Raw genomic sequence first — 18,916 nt, forward strand, 5'->3', positions numbered from 1 at the left:
CTTGGTAGTGCCTTCACGGTTCTTTTTTTAGTAAAAGTTGAACCATGTATCATTCTGATTCTCATTCCCCGGCCTCTCTTATCTCAGGTACTTAATGACAGACATATTCCTGTTATGGACGTGATTTTTTTGCGTTCAATCCGTTATTGTCAAGATGCCGATATACTTGTACGGCTGATTTATAGCGCGCCATTCATTTCATGGCGCTACGAAATCGGATGTCGTCGTTGGTAACAACTGCATTGGCAATGAATTTGTGGGTATTATTGCCAATAGCAATAACGTCAGTGTCACGACAGTTTTTCGCCAGCCATGCCTCGCATCTGCAGTAATCATAGTTATGCTGTCTTCGAGGTTTTCGTAAATGTCGACTTCCGCTCGCAAAGCAGTTTCACAGTTTCAATTTTGTTTTGATTCGATTGCTGTGAATGTCTCCTCCGTCAAATTCCCCATATATTACTGGCCAAAGTAGCTTATTCCGACGGTTGACAAAACCCAATTCTGTAGTTGACTAGAAATTTGCTATTTAGTAGACGGGGGGCTGAATTCCATCGAAATGCATGCACCGATTGCAACGGGTTTTCATAAGTTGCGCCATGGACTAAATGAACTGGGTTGCAGTTGTAACTGTGAAATTTCGCTTGCTGCACAAGGTTCTCGATAGATGAAACTGTGGTTATAAACATTTGCTGCTCAGTATCACCACACAATGTATTTACGTAATTTCCAGAAATATCAGTATGTATGGGCCGGATTCATTCGTTTTATCGATCTTTATACATAACCTTTGACGGTTTATAGAATAATGTATGTTTGTGTTTATTCATATCACATTTATTGACAGTATACTTCTTAGAATCATCATTTCATAACCATATGTTTTCTCCGTATTTCATTTTATGCATGTAATCCTATGGAAAAATTACTAGTAAGCACACCGAGCATTAATTTGGCCAATATTTGTTCGAACATCGGAGTAAACACCGTATTTATATTAGGTCAATGAGAACGCCTCCGCCCTAAAAATTGTTACTCGACGAGATATATGGCAACGTAAAACGTTGTACGTTTTTGGCACTCGTATTGGATCATTTGCGTTTTAGTTCACATCTGTAATTCAGATGGAGCGGCACGAAATTTTACATCGGGGGCGAGATCTGCTCACAACCTCTAGGGGGTCCGGGGGCATGCAAAATTTTGAAATCTAGACCCTCTAAAACGCTATTTCCTGCATTAGGGGGAAATTTTGCTGACACAAAAGAATTCCGCTTGATTTTGGAGGGGCGAGGCCCCCAACATTTTCTTCGTGGGGCGACCGCTGCTGCCACTGTGTATGTATGCTATTGAAGAATAAATCGAGGTTGAGTTGTAATTTTCAAGTGTCCGTTTCAGTTTCACTGCTAAGAAGATCGCCCCCCCCCCCACCCCCCCACACACACACACATACGCGGGTCATAGATTGGAGTAAATTCATATCGTTTTCCAACGAAACTAAACTAAACGGTCCTTTTCAGAGCCTCCATTATCTTCCCAAAAGAGTGATACCGTACCAAAAATTACATAATTTTATTATATTCACACAGAAGTAATAAACTGTCACACATACGCGCCACGACTGACAAATTACTCCTTGTGTGGGGTATAAACAAGGAAAAAATATTTCTGTGTGTTTTTTTCCGTGTCCTTAAATCTTTTGAATGAAATTAAAAAAATCCACGCAAATCAATGTTACTATAGTAGTCTGAGATGTTATGACTTAAGATTAGGAGTACTTTAGGGTCAACTACTCGTATCTTATTTCGGGATCGCAAAGACTAATTGATATACAGTAAAATACTTTATTTTAGCTGGAAATAATTTTCGCTGTTATTTCCCTCAATCACTCACGCAAACGCACACACATATGCTATTTCCATATATTGAATACGTTGGCAACGGAAGGGACAAGTTTAAATCATATTTGTATTAACACAACTTGAAAGCAACAGTCTCACAATGAATATATGTTCATCATTTATCAAACTAAACATTCAATGAAGCAGACTGTGGCGGTTAAAACGAAAAGACAAGGTTAAGACGAAAACATTTGACAGTATGATTATTCTCGTCTACTACACGCCCGGGAAATACACGTTCAAGTATCCAACTTCCCAGCTTACAAAACATGATTAGTATCAGCAATAATTTCTAGTACTGCCTGGATAATTGCGTATTATTAGTTGACATCAGACAAAAACCTGTACAGGATCGTTTGAACAATGTCTCAAATTCCCGAAAGAATATATTCAAATAAGTTGGGATGAATATGAATTGAATATCCATAAGATCTTTTGAAAAATCAGCTAAACAGTTCACCACCACGATTATGGTGAATTGGTGAGTTTTCAACGAAGACGACTGGACGTCTCCGGTCATGAGCTGGCTGGTTCGAATTTATCCACTTTTACAGTGATGAATATTGCGTTCGAGTTGAGTTACTAGTAATTACAAGCCTGATTTACATTTTTCTTGTGGTGTTTTTGTCAAGGTATTAATTATAAGTGCGTTGGGAAATGGCATAATTATATTGCCTGAGTGAAAGAGGCTGGTGAAACTGTGTCACAATGCGTGATATTTATTCCCAACGCGCGTGGTCGACGCCTCTGATTGAGTTTATTTTGTATTTTTATTTTCGAAATGTGTCGCTGGCTGCGTTTTTTTTATTATGTCTCGCAGCTGAACGTTAAAGCTGACCTTGTTTTGGCTGTAAGTACCCTATCCAGTAAGAAATAGTTCCCCTGTTCTTCCATTTTTTAAAGAAATCTGCCCTGCCCACTGGTTGGGGTACTGATATTTCCCGCCCCCTACAAAAAATAGAAAAAATCCCCTGCCCTCAACAAAAATCCCCTTGGATCAGCTTTTCTGATGAACAGCTCCATTGGCTGCACCTGAGTGTAACACACTCCTGCATGATTGTAATGCCGGTGCCAGTTCTAACAAGCTGCCTCGTCACCAGAAAAGGGGGGGGGGCAAGGGTTATTTTCGTTCAACGTAATTGCAATATTTTTTTGTTCGTACAACGTAAATAGAAAAAATAAATTCCGTAATTCTGTAATCACAGGTTAGACGTACAACGTAATCAATCAAATATTTTTTTCGTACACTGTAAAAATGTGTAATTTTTCTCGTACGTACAAAAATTCACATCCAAATAAAAAAATCGTAAAGAATAATCCAGGGAAATTACATTTTAGAAACTGTAAAACGACTAGATGACACAATTCACTACAAAATTGAATGTCAAGACGTAAAAGGCCCTCTAACCGAATGAAGAGCATTACGAGGATAATATGCGCACAGCAATGGTGGAGAATTTGAGTCGGAGAGCTCTTCGGACCATTCAATGTTCCATTTGTTAACACTGTAAACTGTAAAAACGTCTTTTTTTCTTCGTAAATTGTGAAAAGCCCTTTTTATTTCCCGTAAAACCGTACCAGCTACCCCCCTTGCCTCCCCTCAGAAAAGAATTGTTAATTTCACTTTTCACAGCTTAGACCACAGGGAGCCCAGGAACTATAATAAACTGTATGCGGTACCTATGGGCGAGGGGAGGGGGGCGTGATCGGCTGGTATCTAGTGTATAAATAGACAAGGGATAAAGGCTCCAGCCAGCTCTTTCAAATTTTGCGAGTTCGCGACACGGTAACGAGTCTTGTGATTAGCTCTTAGCACATTCTGGTCATCATATAATGATAAAGTCGGATCATTTCTCGCGAATTTCGCTATGAGCGCGTCGTGTCAGCAACAAGTTTTGCGGCATTTGATATTTCGTTACGACAGGCTCTGACGACCTCAGTCAGTTCCCTGGATGTTGATGAAACGGCCATCATTCAGAAATTCCCCACTAACTTTTACAAAGGCTACATTGCCATCATGAGCAACGCTTTATCGGAGGCGGCCCGGACTATGGATTGAATATTATGTATAGCGGGGTCAGCTAATGTAGGTCAGGTAATCGAATGTTGACGTAATCGCAAGTCAAGCGAACCGAATGTTGAGGTTATCGCAAGTCAAGCGAACCGAATGTCAAGACATTTGGACTTGACAATAACCGAATCTTATGACAATTGAATGTAATAGAATGAACAATGACAAAATAATATTGTAGCAATTACACAATAATGAAATAATTAAGAAATAAAGTTGAAATAATGAAACAATAGCAATAGGATACTGCAGTAATAACACAATAATGGAATAAGCACAAAATAATGTTTAAATAAAGACCAAATAACCGAATAATGACCAAATAATAACCAAACAAGTTTCCAAATAAAGACCAAACAACTAAACAATGTTCAAATAATGACACCAAGCTAATTTTGGCGGTATTCTCACCCCATAGTATGCAACATGCTGATGTGGGCTTACCCATGCCTACGAGACAGTTATTTCATTGTCATACGACAATACTAATGGCAATGCTGACGTGTCGGAAACCGATCGACATATTCTAGAAATTAATTTGGTATTTGTATCTAAATAAAAATCTGAAAGTTTACAATCATAATTAATGTATAATTCATGTTTGTGTTTATTTCCAATTGTGCTTTGGATATTTACTTTGCCACGTCAACAGATTTGAGTCACGAGTCATGCACGAACAAGTTGCCATTATTAGTTAGGAACACGTCATTATTTGCATTGTAGTACTACTAATATGCCTGCCACCCCACATCAAATCCAAGACATCGTTTGTTACAACCGATATACTCGCATCAAATATGAATCGCCTTATTCTCGTTGCACTGTGCGTGGTCGCTACGGCATGTATTCTACATGCAGCTACAGTAGACAAGAACGAACCGGCCAAGGAAGACGTGAAGGCTGTGGTCGCTGAAAAGAAGGACACCGCTGAAAAGAAGGACGCCGATGTGAAGCCTGCTGCTGAGAAAAAAGAGCGCAAGCCAGAACAGAACAAACGTGAACATGAGGTAAGATAATAATGATTAATCAGGACATAACAATAATCGGCCGAGTGTTGGTGGGTTTCTTTTTCATATAACTACTGAGGTGGGCAAGGGGGGTAACTGGTACAGGTTACAGGATATAAAAAATGCATTTTACGTTTTTAAAAGGAAAGTTCCAATTGCAGTAAAATATAGTTTGTTACGCTTTACAGATAAAGCAAATTCTTAATTACATTTTACATTTGTATACAATATACTTGTAATATACTTGATAATTTGTGTTTAAAAATCAAAATTGGAAATTGTTGAAAATGCTTTATATGCTTACAAAAAATAAGACCTTTGCCACAAATTACGGGCGAATGAAATAGCTGATTACATTTTACATCTTGTCCATGTCTACGAATGTACGTTTTTTTATTTATTTAAATTACATTATTATGAAAATAAAAACAATTGATTACAGCTTACGAAAATACCCCTTGCCGACCCACATTACTAGTAAGCTTTAGTCGGACCCACATATATCCGTTTGTAAATGTTTGCTTTTCATTCCTCGGAATCTGACCAGTTTCATTTGTACAATTAATTTGAGCATGAATCTATTGCCTTTGTGTACCGACTTGCAACTCGCATTAATCGATTGACCTGGTCCAGCTGGCATACAAGAATATTACGTATTTTAGTTAGTTTAGTTAGATTTAACAAAATCTAAAACGTTAATTAATTGCGATATGACAACTCGATAATTACACCTGTCAGAATGGATGTTTATTTTGTGTATCTACTTTTTTTGTTGCAGAAGACACAGTCAGCCTCCAAGAAATCTAAGAATGCCGCACCTCACAAGAAAGACGAGAAACGCGTCCCAGCTGAGAAGATGAACAAAAAACGTAATGTCGCCAAGCCCGAGAAAAGACAAGCACCAACTAAGGAAGCCAGGCAGCCCGCACTGCACGAAAACAGCAAACTGAATCGCAAAGACTTGAAGGCTGAGAAACCAGCCAAGAAGGCACAAAACCCAAACATGGAAAGAAATGCCAAGAGCAAGAAATCTCAAGAAAAACGTGCCCCAGCAAAGAAAGCCGATGCATCCAACAAAATGAAGAAGGCTTAAAATAATTCGTGTGTAGAAACACAGTGTAGTATCCCCCTTCCCACAAAAACTGTTAGTCAGTCGCTTTATCCTCTAACATATAAGTAACTACATTTAGAACACATCAAATATCCTACGTCTATGTAATTAAACTGTTATGTTTAAAAATAAAATAGTTATCTCGCATATTTTATGTTGAATGAATATATTCACGTTAATGCTGGTTTGAAAATAGGCTTCCGTGCGTCAAATGTTTAAAGAGTTTCTCGACGTGTCGAAAGTCTAATTTCAGATCAAGTTTCGTATGTTGAATGAATGAATGAATGAATGAATGAATGAATGAATGAATGAATGAATGAATGAATGAATGAATGAATGAATAAACGAATGAATGTGGCGTACCCTTTGTTATGTCCTGCCAACAACCATATTGTATCAACCTTTTTTCCCACAGCCCCATTACCATCATCGTCTATCTTCTTTTTTTTTAGCAATGTATATGTATTTACCCATATATACCTTTCAGGCCAAATGCGACTTCACATTCTTTTGAGAACTTGAACTATATAATTTTCAACAACACTAATGCGGTGTCATTTTGCTACAATGATGACCAACCATACCACTACTATATTTTTTACGAAGCTCTCATATTTGTTTTACAGTTGTTTTCACCTCTTTTTTTGTTCTAGTTTATACACAGTTGTTCGCACTTTCCTTGTTTTAGTTTAGTTGTTTGTTTTGCTTGCTTAGAGTTTTAGATGATACCTCCTTGTTTGTGACGCAGTCATTTATGAGGGAAATTAATTGAATTTGGTTTTTATACTCTAACAACGAATTTCATCTGTATGTGTCTACATCCTGTTCTCATTTTACCGCTTTTTTGAAGGCTAGCTTTATGTATACGTTTTCCGGGTATAAAATGTGTGAATTTTGTAACTATTGGTCCGGTACCGGTTGCCTCTGTATTCGATGTCGGTGTGTAACAAACCAAATCTCTCTGTGTTTATACAGCAAAATATAGTACGCCTCTATGTTGTCAATAAATGCCTTTATCGTGTAATAGTTTCACAAAATGCTCCCCGAGTATATCATAATATCTAATACTACGATTCGTTAGTATATCCCATAAACCCTTTCAAACAACAAAATTAATCATCTTCGTCATGAATTTAATACTACGTGTTAATGTCATCAGGATACTGAAAATTAAACAAAAAAGAAAAATTTTAACAATAATTTGCATTTTGGCACTGATGGTGAAATTATTTCTTAATTTCTCGATATTTGCCAATCAGTGAACAATGTAATATGCTTAATTTAGTAAGCTTCCAGTGTGATAATAGTTTTCAAATATATAGAATGCAAAATTACCTCCCATAATGCATTGTACTGCATATGTGCTCAATAACCTATATAGTTATCTATGTATTTTTATATCGCCACGCTCGAATACCTTTCTTCCCTAAATACGTTGTTCCAAGAATCAGTACGCTTAAATATTGCTAATGTTTTTACCTGGCATATTCACAATGTTGTCCTATGACCGCGTCAGAATATATATGTGAACGCCCGGAGGTTCTTGTCAAAAGTCGAAAATAGGTAGAGCAGTAATAGACCGGATGTCTTGTGGGAGTTTATTCCATAGTTTAGGAGGTACAATTGAGAAAGCCGTAGTATTTAGGTTTTGAACATGCTTCTCAGTTTGAACAAAACTAAAATGCCGGTACAATCAATGAAAAGAGAATCAGGCTTACTCGGGGCATTTGGTTTACGAAATGCAAAATAAAACCCCAATTATTAATTGTATATTCAATAATTATGGTGTATTTATACAAACGACGTGTCATTTATAACAGCATTTTCATTGCAGCAACTAGGCGTATTTTGTTTGTATTGTTTGAAATTGTTCGGTGATTTGTCAGCTGATTGTGGGTACATATTTACGCAAGAAAAATTCGCTTCAATGTTGGTGGATGAATAGCATGTTGCAACACATCCGGTTTAGTTTGCCTTTTCTGTGGATGTTTACTAACCAACGAATTAACCTCTTTTGATTGACTATAGAAACTCTAATTTGAACAAATGTTCGTAATCCAAGCATAAAATTCACCCATTAGACATAGCAAACAGACCCATACGGAAAAGACCGCCGATATTTCGTGGGGAGTGAGATGGCCACGAGACTAGTATTCTATTTTTTCTATGGAGGGATGAAATATTATTCGACAATTTTTTTGCTGTGTAACTACCAAACACTCTATATTGTATATTTCCAAATCGTAAATAGTTAGGTTCATTCTGGCGTCAACAAGGACACAAGTACATGTGAACTTGAACCATAGTACTCTCAAAGTCACATATATTAGTCAACAAACCCCAGCCAATACTATAAGCCTCTCCGATCGAGTATGTGATACATACACCCATATACCGTGTTCATACGTGTGCCGAAAAGCCAGTTTGGAGACCAGCTTTATAGTTAATCCGGCGTGAGTAAAAGGGACTCCCGAGTGTAAGCGCTGACGTCAGGAAACAGTTTGTGTAACAGTTTTATACGCAACTGTTGAAAGCAAAAGATACTTTCCGTTGCATGATATCATATTTATGAAGATCACCATATTTATTTCGTAAAAAGTCATAAAGGTTATACGTATATATTCTTTATTTTTGGGGGTGGTTCTAACATTTCTTGCTATTTTTGTGCAAAGTGATAACAAACTTTTGAAAGCTAAAGGAAACCCCTGGGTAAGCACTGACGTCAGGTAACCAAAGGAAATAAAACAAGGAATGAGAACGTAAATGCCGTAACCAGAGAGGGGTGTATGACACGATTGGTTGAAATAATCGTATCATTTGCATAAATAAATATTCATGAGCAATGAAAAAATCCCTTTTCAGTAAAATTGGCCTAAAATGTATTCCGATAGCATACATGATGGTTCTAAATTGACTTATGAGCTGAAAAATACCCGAAAAACAGTTGTAAAAGTGTTTTTGAGACACGTTTTTGATCAGAGGTCAACAAATTGTTGAAAGTAACCACAAGGTAACTACGGGTTTATTCTTTAACGTAATCATAGCAAGTTATGAAATTCATGAAGAATACAGAGGCACATTGATATTAGTAGTTACCGGCGTCTTGTGGCTTAGTGCGTCTTGACACTTGAGGTGGGAACCAGCCAAACAGAATGGCGGCTTGTATTCGAATAAACGTGAAAATATATCCCATACTTCTCGGCAACTATCAGGCCTCTTCTGAGATGACCATGAGGATTGGCACGGTGGGACGTTTGGAAGTCAGTCTTCCTTAGGTGGCGGCCTAAGACGTTTCACAAATAGATTGAATAATTCTCAACGAAACATAGAAACATTGAAATATACTTAGAACTCATAAAGGTTAATATGCGCAGTTTTGAGCTATAGTACTAGAGTGAAATACTTCTACAATCTCCATAAATGTCGTAGCTAGTTATGATCATGTTAGAGATCAAACTTACAGCTTGTTGAATTGTAATTGAAAAAATGTCTCAAAAACACTTTTACATCAGTTTTGTAATAATTTTTCAGCTCATAACGATAGAATCATTCAATTCAGAACTACTGTGTTGGATATCGGAATAAATGTTGGCACAATTTTAACTGAAAAAACGAGTTTTTCATTGCTCATAAATATTAATGAGGATGACATTGCTATTGGCATGGTCAGTCCGGTAGGTTCAACGAGCGACTGGACACGGGTAAACAAAACATACAAAACCCTCTGGAGGTAGACCATAGAACGGAGTGAACAACCATGTCACACCTCAGAGACGGATTAAGGATTTTACTGAGAAGGGAATACAAACCTATGTTGTTTTGTTTTGTTTTAATTCGGGATATAATTTGAAAACTGAACTAAATTATTTAGTCCAAGTTACTAAGATTTTTGTAAAATACTATTGTTAACACTGTCTGACTGTGAAATATTACTTGTGAGCTGAGTAAAGTTCGTCATTAAAGGCGCTATTTAATCTGTATTATTTTTGATGATTTCTACTGATCTGTTTTGATAACGTTGATATGTGTTCAAGCAATTTATTTAGGATATGTGATTTATGTATTTTCAGTAATTTGGTTTATTAATTAATATGAAATTAGCCCAAATGGGTGCACAATGAGTAACAGTAGAAGTCATTTGCATATTTCCCATGAAACTTAACACTAAGAAATCAGTTTTGGTCAGTAACATCATAGGACTCGTCTGAGGAGCACATCTGTCTTTCATCTCTTATACCACTGAACCATTCAGCCCGGGGTTGGTTTGTGGCTGTTTCTAGTCCAGCTAACCATTCAGCCCGGAGTTGGTTTGTGGATGTTTCTAGTCCAGCTAACCATTCAGCCCGGAGTTGGTTTGTGGCTGTTTCGAGTCCAGCTAACCATTCAGCCCGGAGTTGGTTTGTGGCTGTTTCGAGTCCAGCTAACCATTCAGCCCGGAGTTGGTTTGTGGATGTTTCGAGTCCAGCTAACCATTCAGCCCGGAGATGGTTTGTGGATGTTTCTAGTCCAGCTAACCATTCAGCCTGGAGTTGGTTTGTGGATGTTTCTAGTCCAGCTAACCATTCAGCCCGGAGTTGGTTTGTGGATGTTTCTAGTCCAGCTAACCATTCAGCCCGGAGTTGGTTTGTGGATGTTTTAGTCCAGCTTACCATTCAGCCCGGAGTTGGTTTGTGGATGTTTCTAGTCCAGCTTATTTCAACCTACTTTGTTTAAAACTAGTGCAGTTTCTGACTCCTACAAGCTAGAATATGTTGTATTTGTTAGATTTGACCAACTGACGGGGTATGTACATTTTTGCTATTGTTCTAGTCATGTGCTTCAATGTTCATGCAATCCTTTGTTTCTGACATGTGCTTTAACTTATTAGTGTTAATTGTATTTTTCCATTTGAATTATTGTTAATGTTCTCAATATAATTTATTGTATTTTCATATTGTTTTAGGTTTTAAATTCCTGTAATTTGTCATGAACCCTACAGCGTCACTCTTCTATGTAATCACGATGCTATGCAATACCCTTGATTAATAAACTCAGTACGGAAATGTGTTGTACCAGTTACCACTGTCGTCCATACTCTATTATCCCTTGGTCACATACTATATGTATACAACACTAAATGCTTATCAGCGTCCTGTAAATGTCACAAAGAGACAGAATTCTTCCAATATAAACTATTGATTAAGTTTTGATATCAAGGAGAGTGTGTGAGTAAACACAGAGGCTGTGATCTGAACGGGTTCCCGGTGCAACGTTTGCTTCTTAACTATAGATACGAGTGGTTTATGATCACTATAAACAATGGTGTGGTGACCATACGTGCGCTGGTGAAATTTCTCCATTTAGAATAACATAGTGAGCATTGGCATATCTGACTTCAGTGGGCATTAATGCTTTACTAAAAACTGCATTAGAACTGTGGTAAGTCAAAACTTACTGCTATCACACTGTATTTCCAGGTTTTTATTTGGATTGTAGTATCTAAAATAGACGCTAAACCAATCCTAGGCTTAAGTTCAGTGAAAGCTGATTCTTGCACTGTTCTCCATTCCAACTGGCTTTCAGAATGTGTAAGCATCCGAAGTGGTTTCATTACATCAGACAGATGAGGCAGGAATTGCGTCGTTGGACATCTTCAGTATTTCTTGGGGTAGGCATGTCTTGTATTCACCTTGCCTTCACTTTATCGGGATCAACTTTGAGGACTTCAGATGTGAACAGATGACCATGTAAGCGAACTTAAGAGCATCAGAGTTTACGTTTTTCATTCTTGATCTTTATTCCGTTCTTGCAACATCGGTTCAGCAGTTTCTCAAGATGAGTGTCATGTCTCAGAGTATTGTCAATTCAGTCAGATTACACACAAAAAAATATTAAAATGGCTCACCCTGAAATAAAGATGGTGGCCATGTAGCAAACGATCGATAAAATACATCTCCAACTTGTTTTTCAAACTAGACAATGCCGAAACCATATTTGAACAGGAGATTTTTATGTGGGTTTCCCAAGCAAGTCTGCCGGTCTTGTCTAATCGTTTAAGCAAGATATAACATGTTTTGGGGTTTCAATAATTTTAACCAATATGAGATACAACGCTTGAAATAACCACAGCACAATGACAGCCTTCCACATTCGTCTAACCTCGCTACATTGTTTGTACAACTATTAATGCTAAGTACCGGGTAGATATCTGCAAAATGTTATCTGTACCCTCTCGATTTCCGAATTTATGTACCCCATATCGCTACCATAAGAAATAGTTGGCACAATGATTGCATCAAACAAATTAAATGCACTAACCAATGGCATACAACCAAGTTTCTTACAGTATGTAAATATATTTGGTTCGCTGTAAATCTGTATTTAGAGGGCGGTACAATAATATGCATACAGTGGCAGTTTAGCAGCGGTCTCAATATACTTCAATGACTACAACTCCTTTTATGAACCCACTAAAAATATAGTAAATTTTCTGAGACATCAAAAAAAAAAAAAAAAATTTATGATTCATCGCATAGTTTCAGTGCTAAAGCAACACTGTGGGGTAAATTGTCGGCTGCAAGAAGCTCTTCGACCTATACAACTCGTGATGATAAATCTTCGGCATTGTTTTAATGATATGTTCAACCCGTAGCTGTACACTATTGTCCAATAACACATGCTACACGTACTAATACAATAAGTTAACTACATTTGGCTGATACACTTGGAACAAAACAGTATATATGCCACCATTAACTTGAAGAATACAAAACTAATGAACCAAACTATGAAAGTACAGTGTCGTGTTGTTGTGTCAATCCCGTTCGATCCCCACACTTTACTAACTGAGCGAACACTAGCACAAGACAAACTGCCCTATTCAGGACCACAACATCCTTCAGAAAATGACTACCATTACATTATTGTTGCAATGTTGTTTTAATATTTAACATCGGGTGCTTGAACGCGATCTTCATTACACCATCGCGGAAAAACCGAATAAAAGCTTGCCTATTTATAACAACCTGTTTTGATTGGCTGCTGTTGAGCTGAGACGGCGTAACTTCGCGATTGACATTTAAAGCTCGTTGCCACCTAAATGCTCATTACTATGCATTACTCATTACATTACTGTGATAGTTACCTCACGGAGTCAAGTAATTTAAACAATGATAATCATTTTAATTAATAATGTTTGTTTTATTATGTTCTAATGTTAGATCATAAATCTATTCACTTCCAAAATGTAGGGGGTCCGACCGAACCCCCCACACCGACCCCCCCCCCAAACTACGGGCCTGTGATTCGATGGCATTTCGTAATATTTGGCTGTAGAGATGATTTTAGCCGATTACCTGTTGTTCTACAATATACTGATAACAAACTGCAGCAACACTCCTTCAATGTTTTATGATCGGAGTACAGAATTATGGCCTACCCAGTCGTGTGAGATCGGATAAGGGAAAGGAAAACGTTGATATTGATATTACAAAGAGCCAACCACAGCCAGCGAATTGAACGGTTGTGGAGAGATGTTTTCGAAGGTGTGTTGAGTCTGTAATCACAGTTATTTTACTTCGTGGAAGAAAACAATATTCGTGATCCATTAGACCGAATAGAACATTGCTGCACTTCACTATGTGTATATGCATAGGATAAACCAGAAGTTAAAAGTCTGGCAAAAGGCATGGGCACGACACGGATCACGCACAAGTCATCCCCAATGCGTATGTGGCTTTCAGGTCAATGGTAAGATCCTGTGGGAATAGACCTGACGGATACCATGGGATGTGGCATTGGAGGCGTTGTGATTGAATCCGAGTCCGGTAATGGTAGACAGGAAGTTGATTTTAGACATGTAGTCAATTCGTTAGCGTACAAGATTGGTCAGTCCTGTATGGATGAGCTTTCAGTGCGTGTACTGGACTATCTAATCTATCAATTAAATAATTGACATTTACAGCATTGCACTCGATATTATTAAATCATATTAATAAAACACATTTAGTTTTGGGTTACCTGTGGTTGCTGTAGATTTTTATCAATATTTAAAAATGGAGTTGTATAGATTCGATACCACACCCTATGTACGAAACTGATTAGCGGGCGCTCATATCAATGCGATGTCAAAGTTTCTGTCGTTTGTTGGATGCGTTCCAACCGCTATTTTGAGTTTCTAAATATTCTTTAAAATATATACACATTCTCCACAAACAACTTGTTGTTAACCTGAAATGAGTGTAAATAATGAGAATATATCCGATCGATATCTTGTGTTTTTTGTTTTTCTCAGCGTGAATTCTTTTATATATTTATTTTTTGTACATAATCCTAAAATGCGATACGAAAAACGATTTTACTACTAAGTTTAATTAATAATTTGATGGAAATGTAAAATTCGTTCAACTTTGTATAGTTTAGAAACGATTGCGCAAAGATCAATACAAGATTGAGCTGGTGCCATGTCGCACATAATGCCTCTAACACCAATATAAGATCTATCGCAGATTCCTATGCGTTTCAGTAAAGATACATCCTTGCAAACATGAATGAATAATGAATTGAATAAAAAAAATCCACGAGTGTTGAATACTGCTCTGAACTGTTTAAAAACTATTTTATTTTATATCGCATCCTGGTCACAGTAAATTGAATATACAATGACACAACAACTATGTCGTAACTCCGTCGATGACGGTTAACAGTTATACTGTAGTATACAGGGAATCCATGGACCATACTTAATTATAAACCGCTAGTATGTAAGGGGAGGGTATCGGCTGTATCTGCCTTATGCAATGAATACACTAGATAATACCCCCCCCCCATATACAGGCTAGGCGCATAGTTTATTATAGTTATATCGGTTATATAGTTCTTGGACTTCTTGTGGTAGTATTTACCCAAAAGAACACACTAAACTTCATGCGTATTACAGCATTTAGATTAGTACTGGAATGGCATACACAATTTTATCTAGACTTGCATACAGTCTCTTGTTTATTTTTTTAATAAAATAAAATAACATGGGGGTGTGTAAATGGCGAAAGCTATTTTACCGTGAAATATATTTTATTTTAGTAAAACAGCAACAAATAAACAAGAGACTGTATGCAAGTCTAAATCATAATTGTAAAAATGCATACTATCCACCATGTTGTGCTGTGATTTCATTTTGTTGTGATGTTCTTTCGTCGTATTGTGTGGTGCGTTTGTCATGTTGTCTTGTGCATATACTGTGTTACGGTGTCCATTCGTTGAGTTATCTGATGCATTCATCATGTTGTGCTGTGAGTCGTAAAATGAAATACGATGAATATTTTGTGACGCCGTAATACTGTCCTGTGCATGACACCACAATTCAATCACTTCGCGCGGTCTTTTGCAGTAGACATCGTAAAATCGAAATCGAAGCCATACTGTATGACCTCAAATTGGGTTCAATACTGCAAAATTTCCAGGCAGAAAAAATAGATCCGCAAGTAGTATCTGGCATGACTCAGGGACGGATCCAGCAAAATGTATTGGGGGGTCCAGGCCTATAGGTCGAATACACGGGTCCGTGCGACTCGGACGATGCTATGCGTAATCCAGATGCATTTTCATTTTCATTTTCAGGGGGCGAACGTACGTCTCGAAATAGACCGTCTTTTCAGCCCAGGCAGATCTAGCCAACAGAGTGGTGATCGTCGACTCACGAAAAGTGCAAAACAAACATCGAACATAGACAATAAACTTTATATGTTTGTCCGACTGTCCTGCGTACAGAATCCCCAATACGACAGAAAGAGGGAGATTTGCAAAGGCTGAGTTTGAACTAAAAAAAATAGTTTTTACACAGATGACAAAAAAGGTGAAGTAATGAAGAAAATAACAGGAGAATATTTCCAAGGATGTGGCGGAATCGAAATAATGAATTGCACAGCGAACTGTCGAATTTTATTAGTTGTTCAATGTGCTTGGAGCGTAGCTGAATTGAAAAGTAATGTTGGGTCACAAGCAAAGCTTTACCTTCGCCCGATACAAAGTAACCTTAGCATGTAACCGATTGAATCATTAGCGTTGGCGTCGAGTTTAAGGGAAACTTGCAAAGCTGTCATCAGATATTTCCGTTGCGTGATCTCGCGATCACCTGGCAAACTGTGTCAAGCTTCCCGATCTATCATCAGTAATAGCTGATCTATCGATTTACAGTACTGTAGTTTCCTAGCTAATGCGACATCATTTGGACTTTATTTTCTGTATTTGATATTTTTTTCACCAGCAATTGAGTAGTAAAAACTGCAAATGGCAGTTGTTTGCGACATCAAAGTACATCCTCATGACTTGCATTGTGAAATGAGTCTCTGTATTGCATTTTATTGTTTTAAATTCGTAAACGAAGCAATTTGAGTATCACTGGTTAAAGTGTCACGGGCAGAGGGCAAGTATCACAGGCGAATGTGCAAGTGTCGTGTGATGATTGATATTTATATCCCGTATTTTGGTTTTATGTAAGGATTGTGCACAGGTATTCTTTAGTTTGTTTTGCGTCTACTCTATCATCTACTGTTATGTCCATGACACTTTCTGTGAAACTCATTATTATTCATTGCGTGGAATTTAATTCCGCGCAAAGTGACCTTCCGTGAAAATAAATCTATTGAAAATAAAGTTTTTCACAGTAGTAGGCTACACACAGTTGTGATTAGATTGTAGTTTGATACACTCTAACCAACAGTATTATGAAAACTGTTTTAACCTGTTTTTAACACCTGGGCTCTTGACCTTACCAGTATGTTCTATAAGTTCTGCATTAAAATTAAAGTAAACTAAGAACATTTTTCATGTTTCATTATTCCATATTTCACCAAATATTTAAAAACTTTCTATATAGCTTTTAGAGTATATCCAAATGTTCAAGATGCAAAATTTGTGATTTATAACTGTTGCTTTTCAACTTTCAGTCAGTTTGTACAGGTCAAATAATAGACTGACTAAAGTACAGATTTCTTCACAATTATTTGATTTAAATTGATTTCAGTATTTTCGTAAATGGTAGTCTGGTTACAAACTAATCCACACTGAAGTAAACTGGAAATGGCCTCGTGGGAATCACACTGGCGAATATTTAATATATTGAACTTTCCGTGCACAATTCCATATTTAGCTGCCATACCTTGGTTACTTTTGTTTTATGGTTTTATTTTATAGACACACCCTTCTAGTTTATATTTCCTCTTGTTGTCATCTTGACAGAAGGTCGGATCATCATGACAACACTAAGTAATCATATGACGTCATAAGTGGCATTATATATATCAGAGACACACATATAGACATAACTGGATAACTTTAACTGATAGTTATACTACCCCTCCTCGTAGATTAACGGGAAATAGCGGCTCCGTTTGGAGCCTCGGTCTGGTAAAAGTCCATACATGTTATGACAAAAATATTAGCGATTATAAGTATATAATTTGTTTTATGCTGTTATTTGCGATAAAAAAAATATTTTTTGTCAATGTGACTTTGTTGCCGTGGTAATCATACTAGTATATATTTTGATAAAAAATAAACAATTCATTTCTACTGTTCATAACCTAATTATGATACAATAAATCTATATATTTGAATGGGTTTTCCTTATATTTGTTTACCAAAAACAAACAAATGTGTGTTGTCATGGAAATACGACAACAAGTTAATTCATGAACTAGAAGGGTATATCCATCAAATAAAACCATAAAACAAAAGTAACCAGGGGTGGCAGCTAAAGTTCCTATTTTGGTCCTATTCCATGGACTATATTCCACATCCCTCAAAACTAATTTAAAGGTCACTCTACTATTGTGTCCCAATTCTTTGTTGAATGATGAAGCTGCTTAGTACACCTCTAATGTGCCCAATGTGTTATGTTACTATGATGAATGCCCTACATACTATGGTAAATGCATTAAATAATATGACAAATGTTCTACATATTATGATAAATACACTACATAATATGATAAATGCGCCACATAACATGCTAAATGCACTACATAACATGATAAATACACTACATGACATGGTAAATACACTACATGACATGGTAAATACACTACATGACATGGTAAATGCGCTACATAATATGGTAAATGCACTAAATAACATGATAAATGCCCAAAGTAGCAAGATAAATACACTACATGACATGGTAAACGCACTACATAATATGGTAAATGCACTACATAACATGATAAATGCCCAACATAGCAAGATAAATACACTACATGACATGGTGAATGCACTACATAACATGATTAATACACTACATGACAGGGTAAATGCACTACATAACATAATAAATGCCCAACATAGCAAGATAAATACACTACATGACATGGTAAATTCACTACATAATATGGTAAATGCACTACATAACAAGGTAAATGCACTATATAACAAGGTAAATGCACTATATAACATGGTAAATGCACTACATAATATAATAAATGCACCACATAACAAGTTAAATGTACTACATAATATAATAAATGCACTACATAATATAATAAATGCACCACATAACAAGGTAAATGCACTATATAACATGGTAAATGCACTATATAACATGGTAAATGCACTATATAACATGGTAAATGCACTACATAACAAGGTAAATGCACTATATAACATGGTAAATGCACTACATAATATAATAAATGCACCACATAACAAGTTAAATGCACTACATAATATAATAAATGCTCTACATAATATAATAAATGCACCACATAACAAGGTAAATGCACTACATAATATAATAAATGCACCACATAACAAGGTAAATGCACTATATAACATGGTAAATGCACTACATAATATAATA

At 36.7% G+C, this 18,916-nt stretch overlaps 1 protein-coding gene across 1 annotated transcript; it reads left to right on the forward strand.

The window, feature by feature from the left end:
* The first annotated feature begins 4,720 nt into the window (after positions 1-4,720).
* On the forward strand, positions 4,721-6,218 carry LOC100368167 (uncharacterized). Its single transcript, XM_002732078.4, has 2 exons — positions 4,721-4,973; positions 5,752-6,218. Exons 1-2 carry the CDS (start codon positions 4,764-4,766, stop codon positions 6,064-6,066), a joined length of 525 nt encoding a protein of 174 aa, XP_002732124.2. The 5' UTR covers positions 4,721-4,763; the 3' UTR covers positions 6,067-6,218.
* Positions 6,219-18,916: the final 12,698 nt, after the last annotated feature.

The sequence above is a fragment of the Saccoglossus kowalevskii genome, chromosome 17 (assembly GCF_978046115.1).
Source record: "Saccoglossus kowalevskii chromosome 17, keSacKowa6.1, whole genome shotgun sequence".
Taxonomy (NCBI): Eukaryota; Metazoa; Hemichordata; class Enteropneusta; family Harrimaniidae; genus Saccoglossus; species Saccoglossus kowalevskii.

Coding starts and splice junctions, on each gene's coding strand:
- LOC100368167 (XM_002732078.4), top strand. CDS start 4,764: ATGAATCGCCTTATTCTCGTTGCACTGTGCGTGGTCGCTACGGCATGT. Junction 4,974..5,751: donor AGAACAAACGTGAACATGAG/GTAAGATAATAA, acceptor TTTTTGTTGCAG/AAGACACAGTCAGCCTCCAA.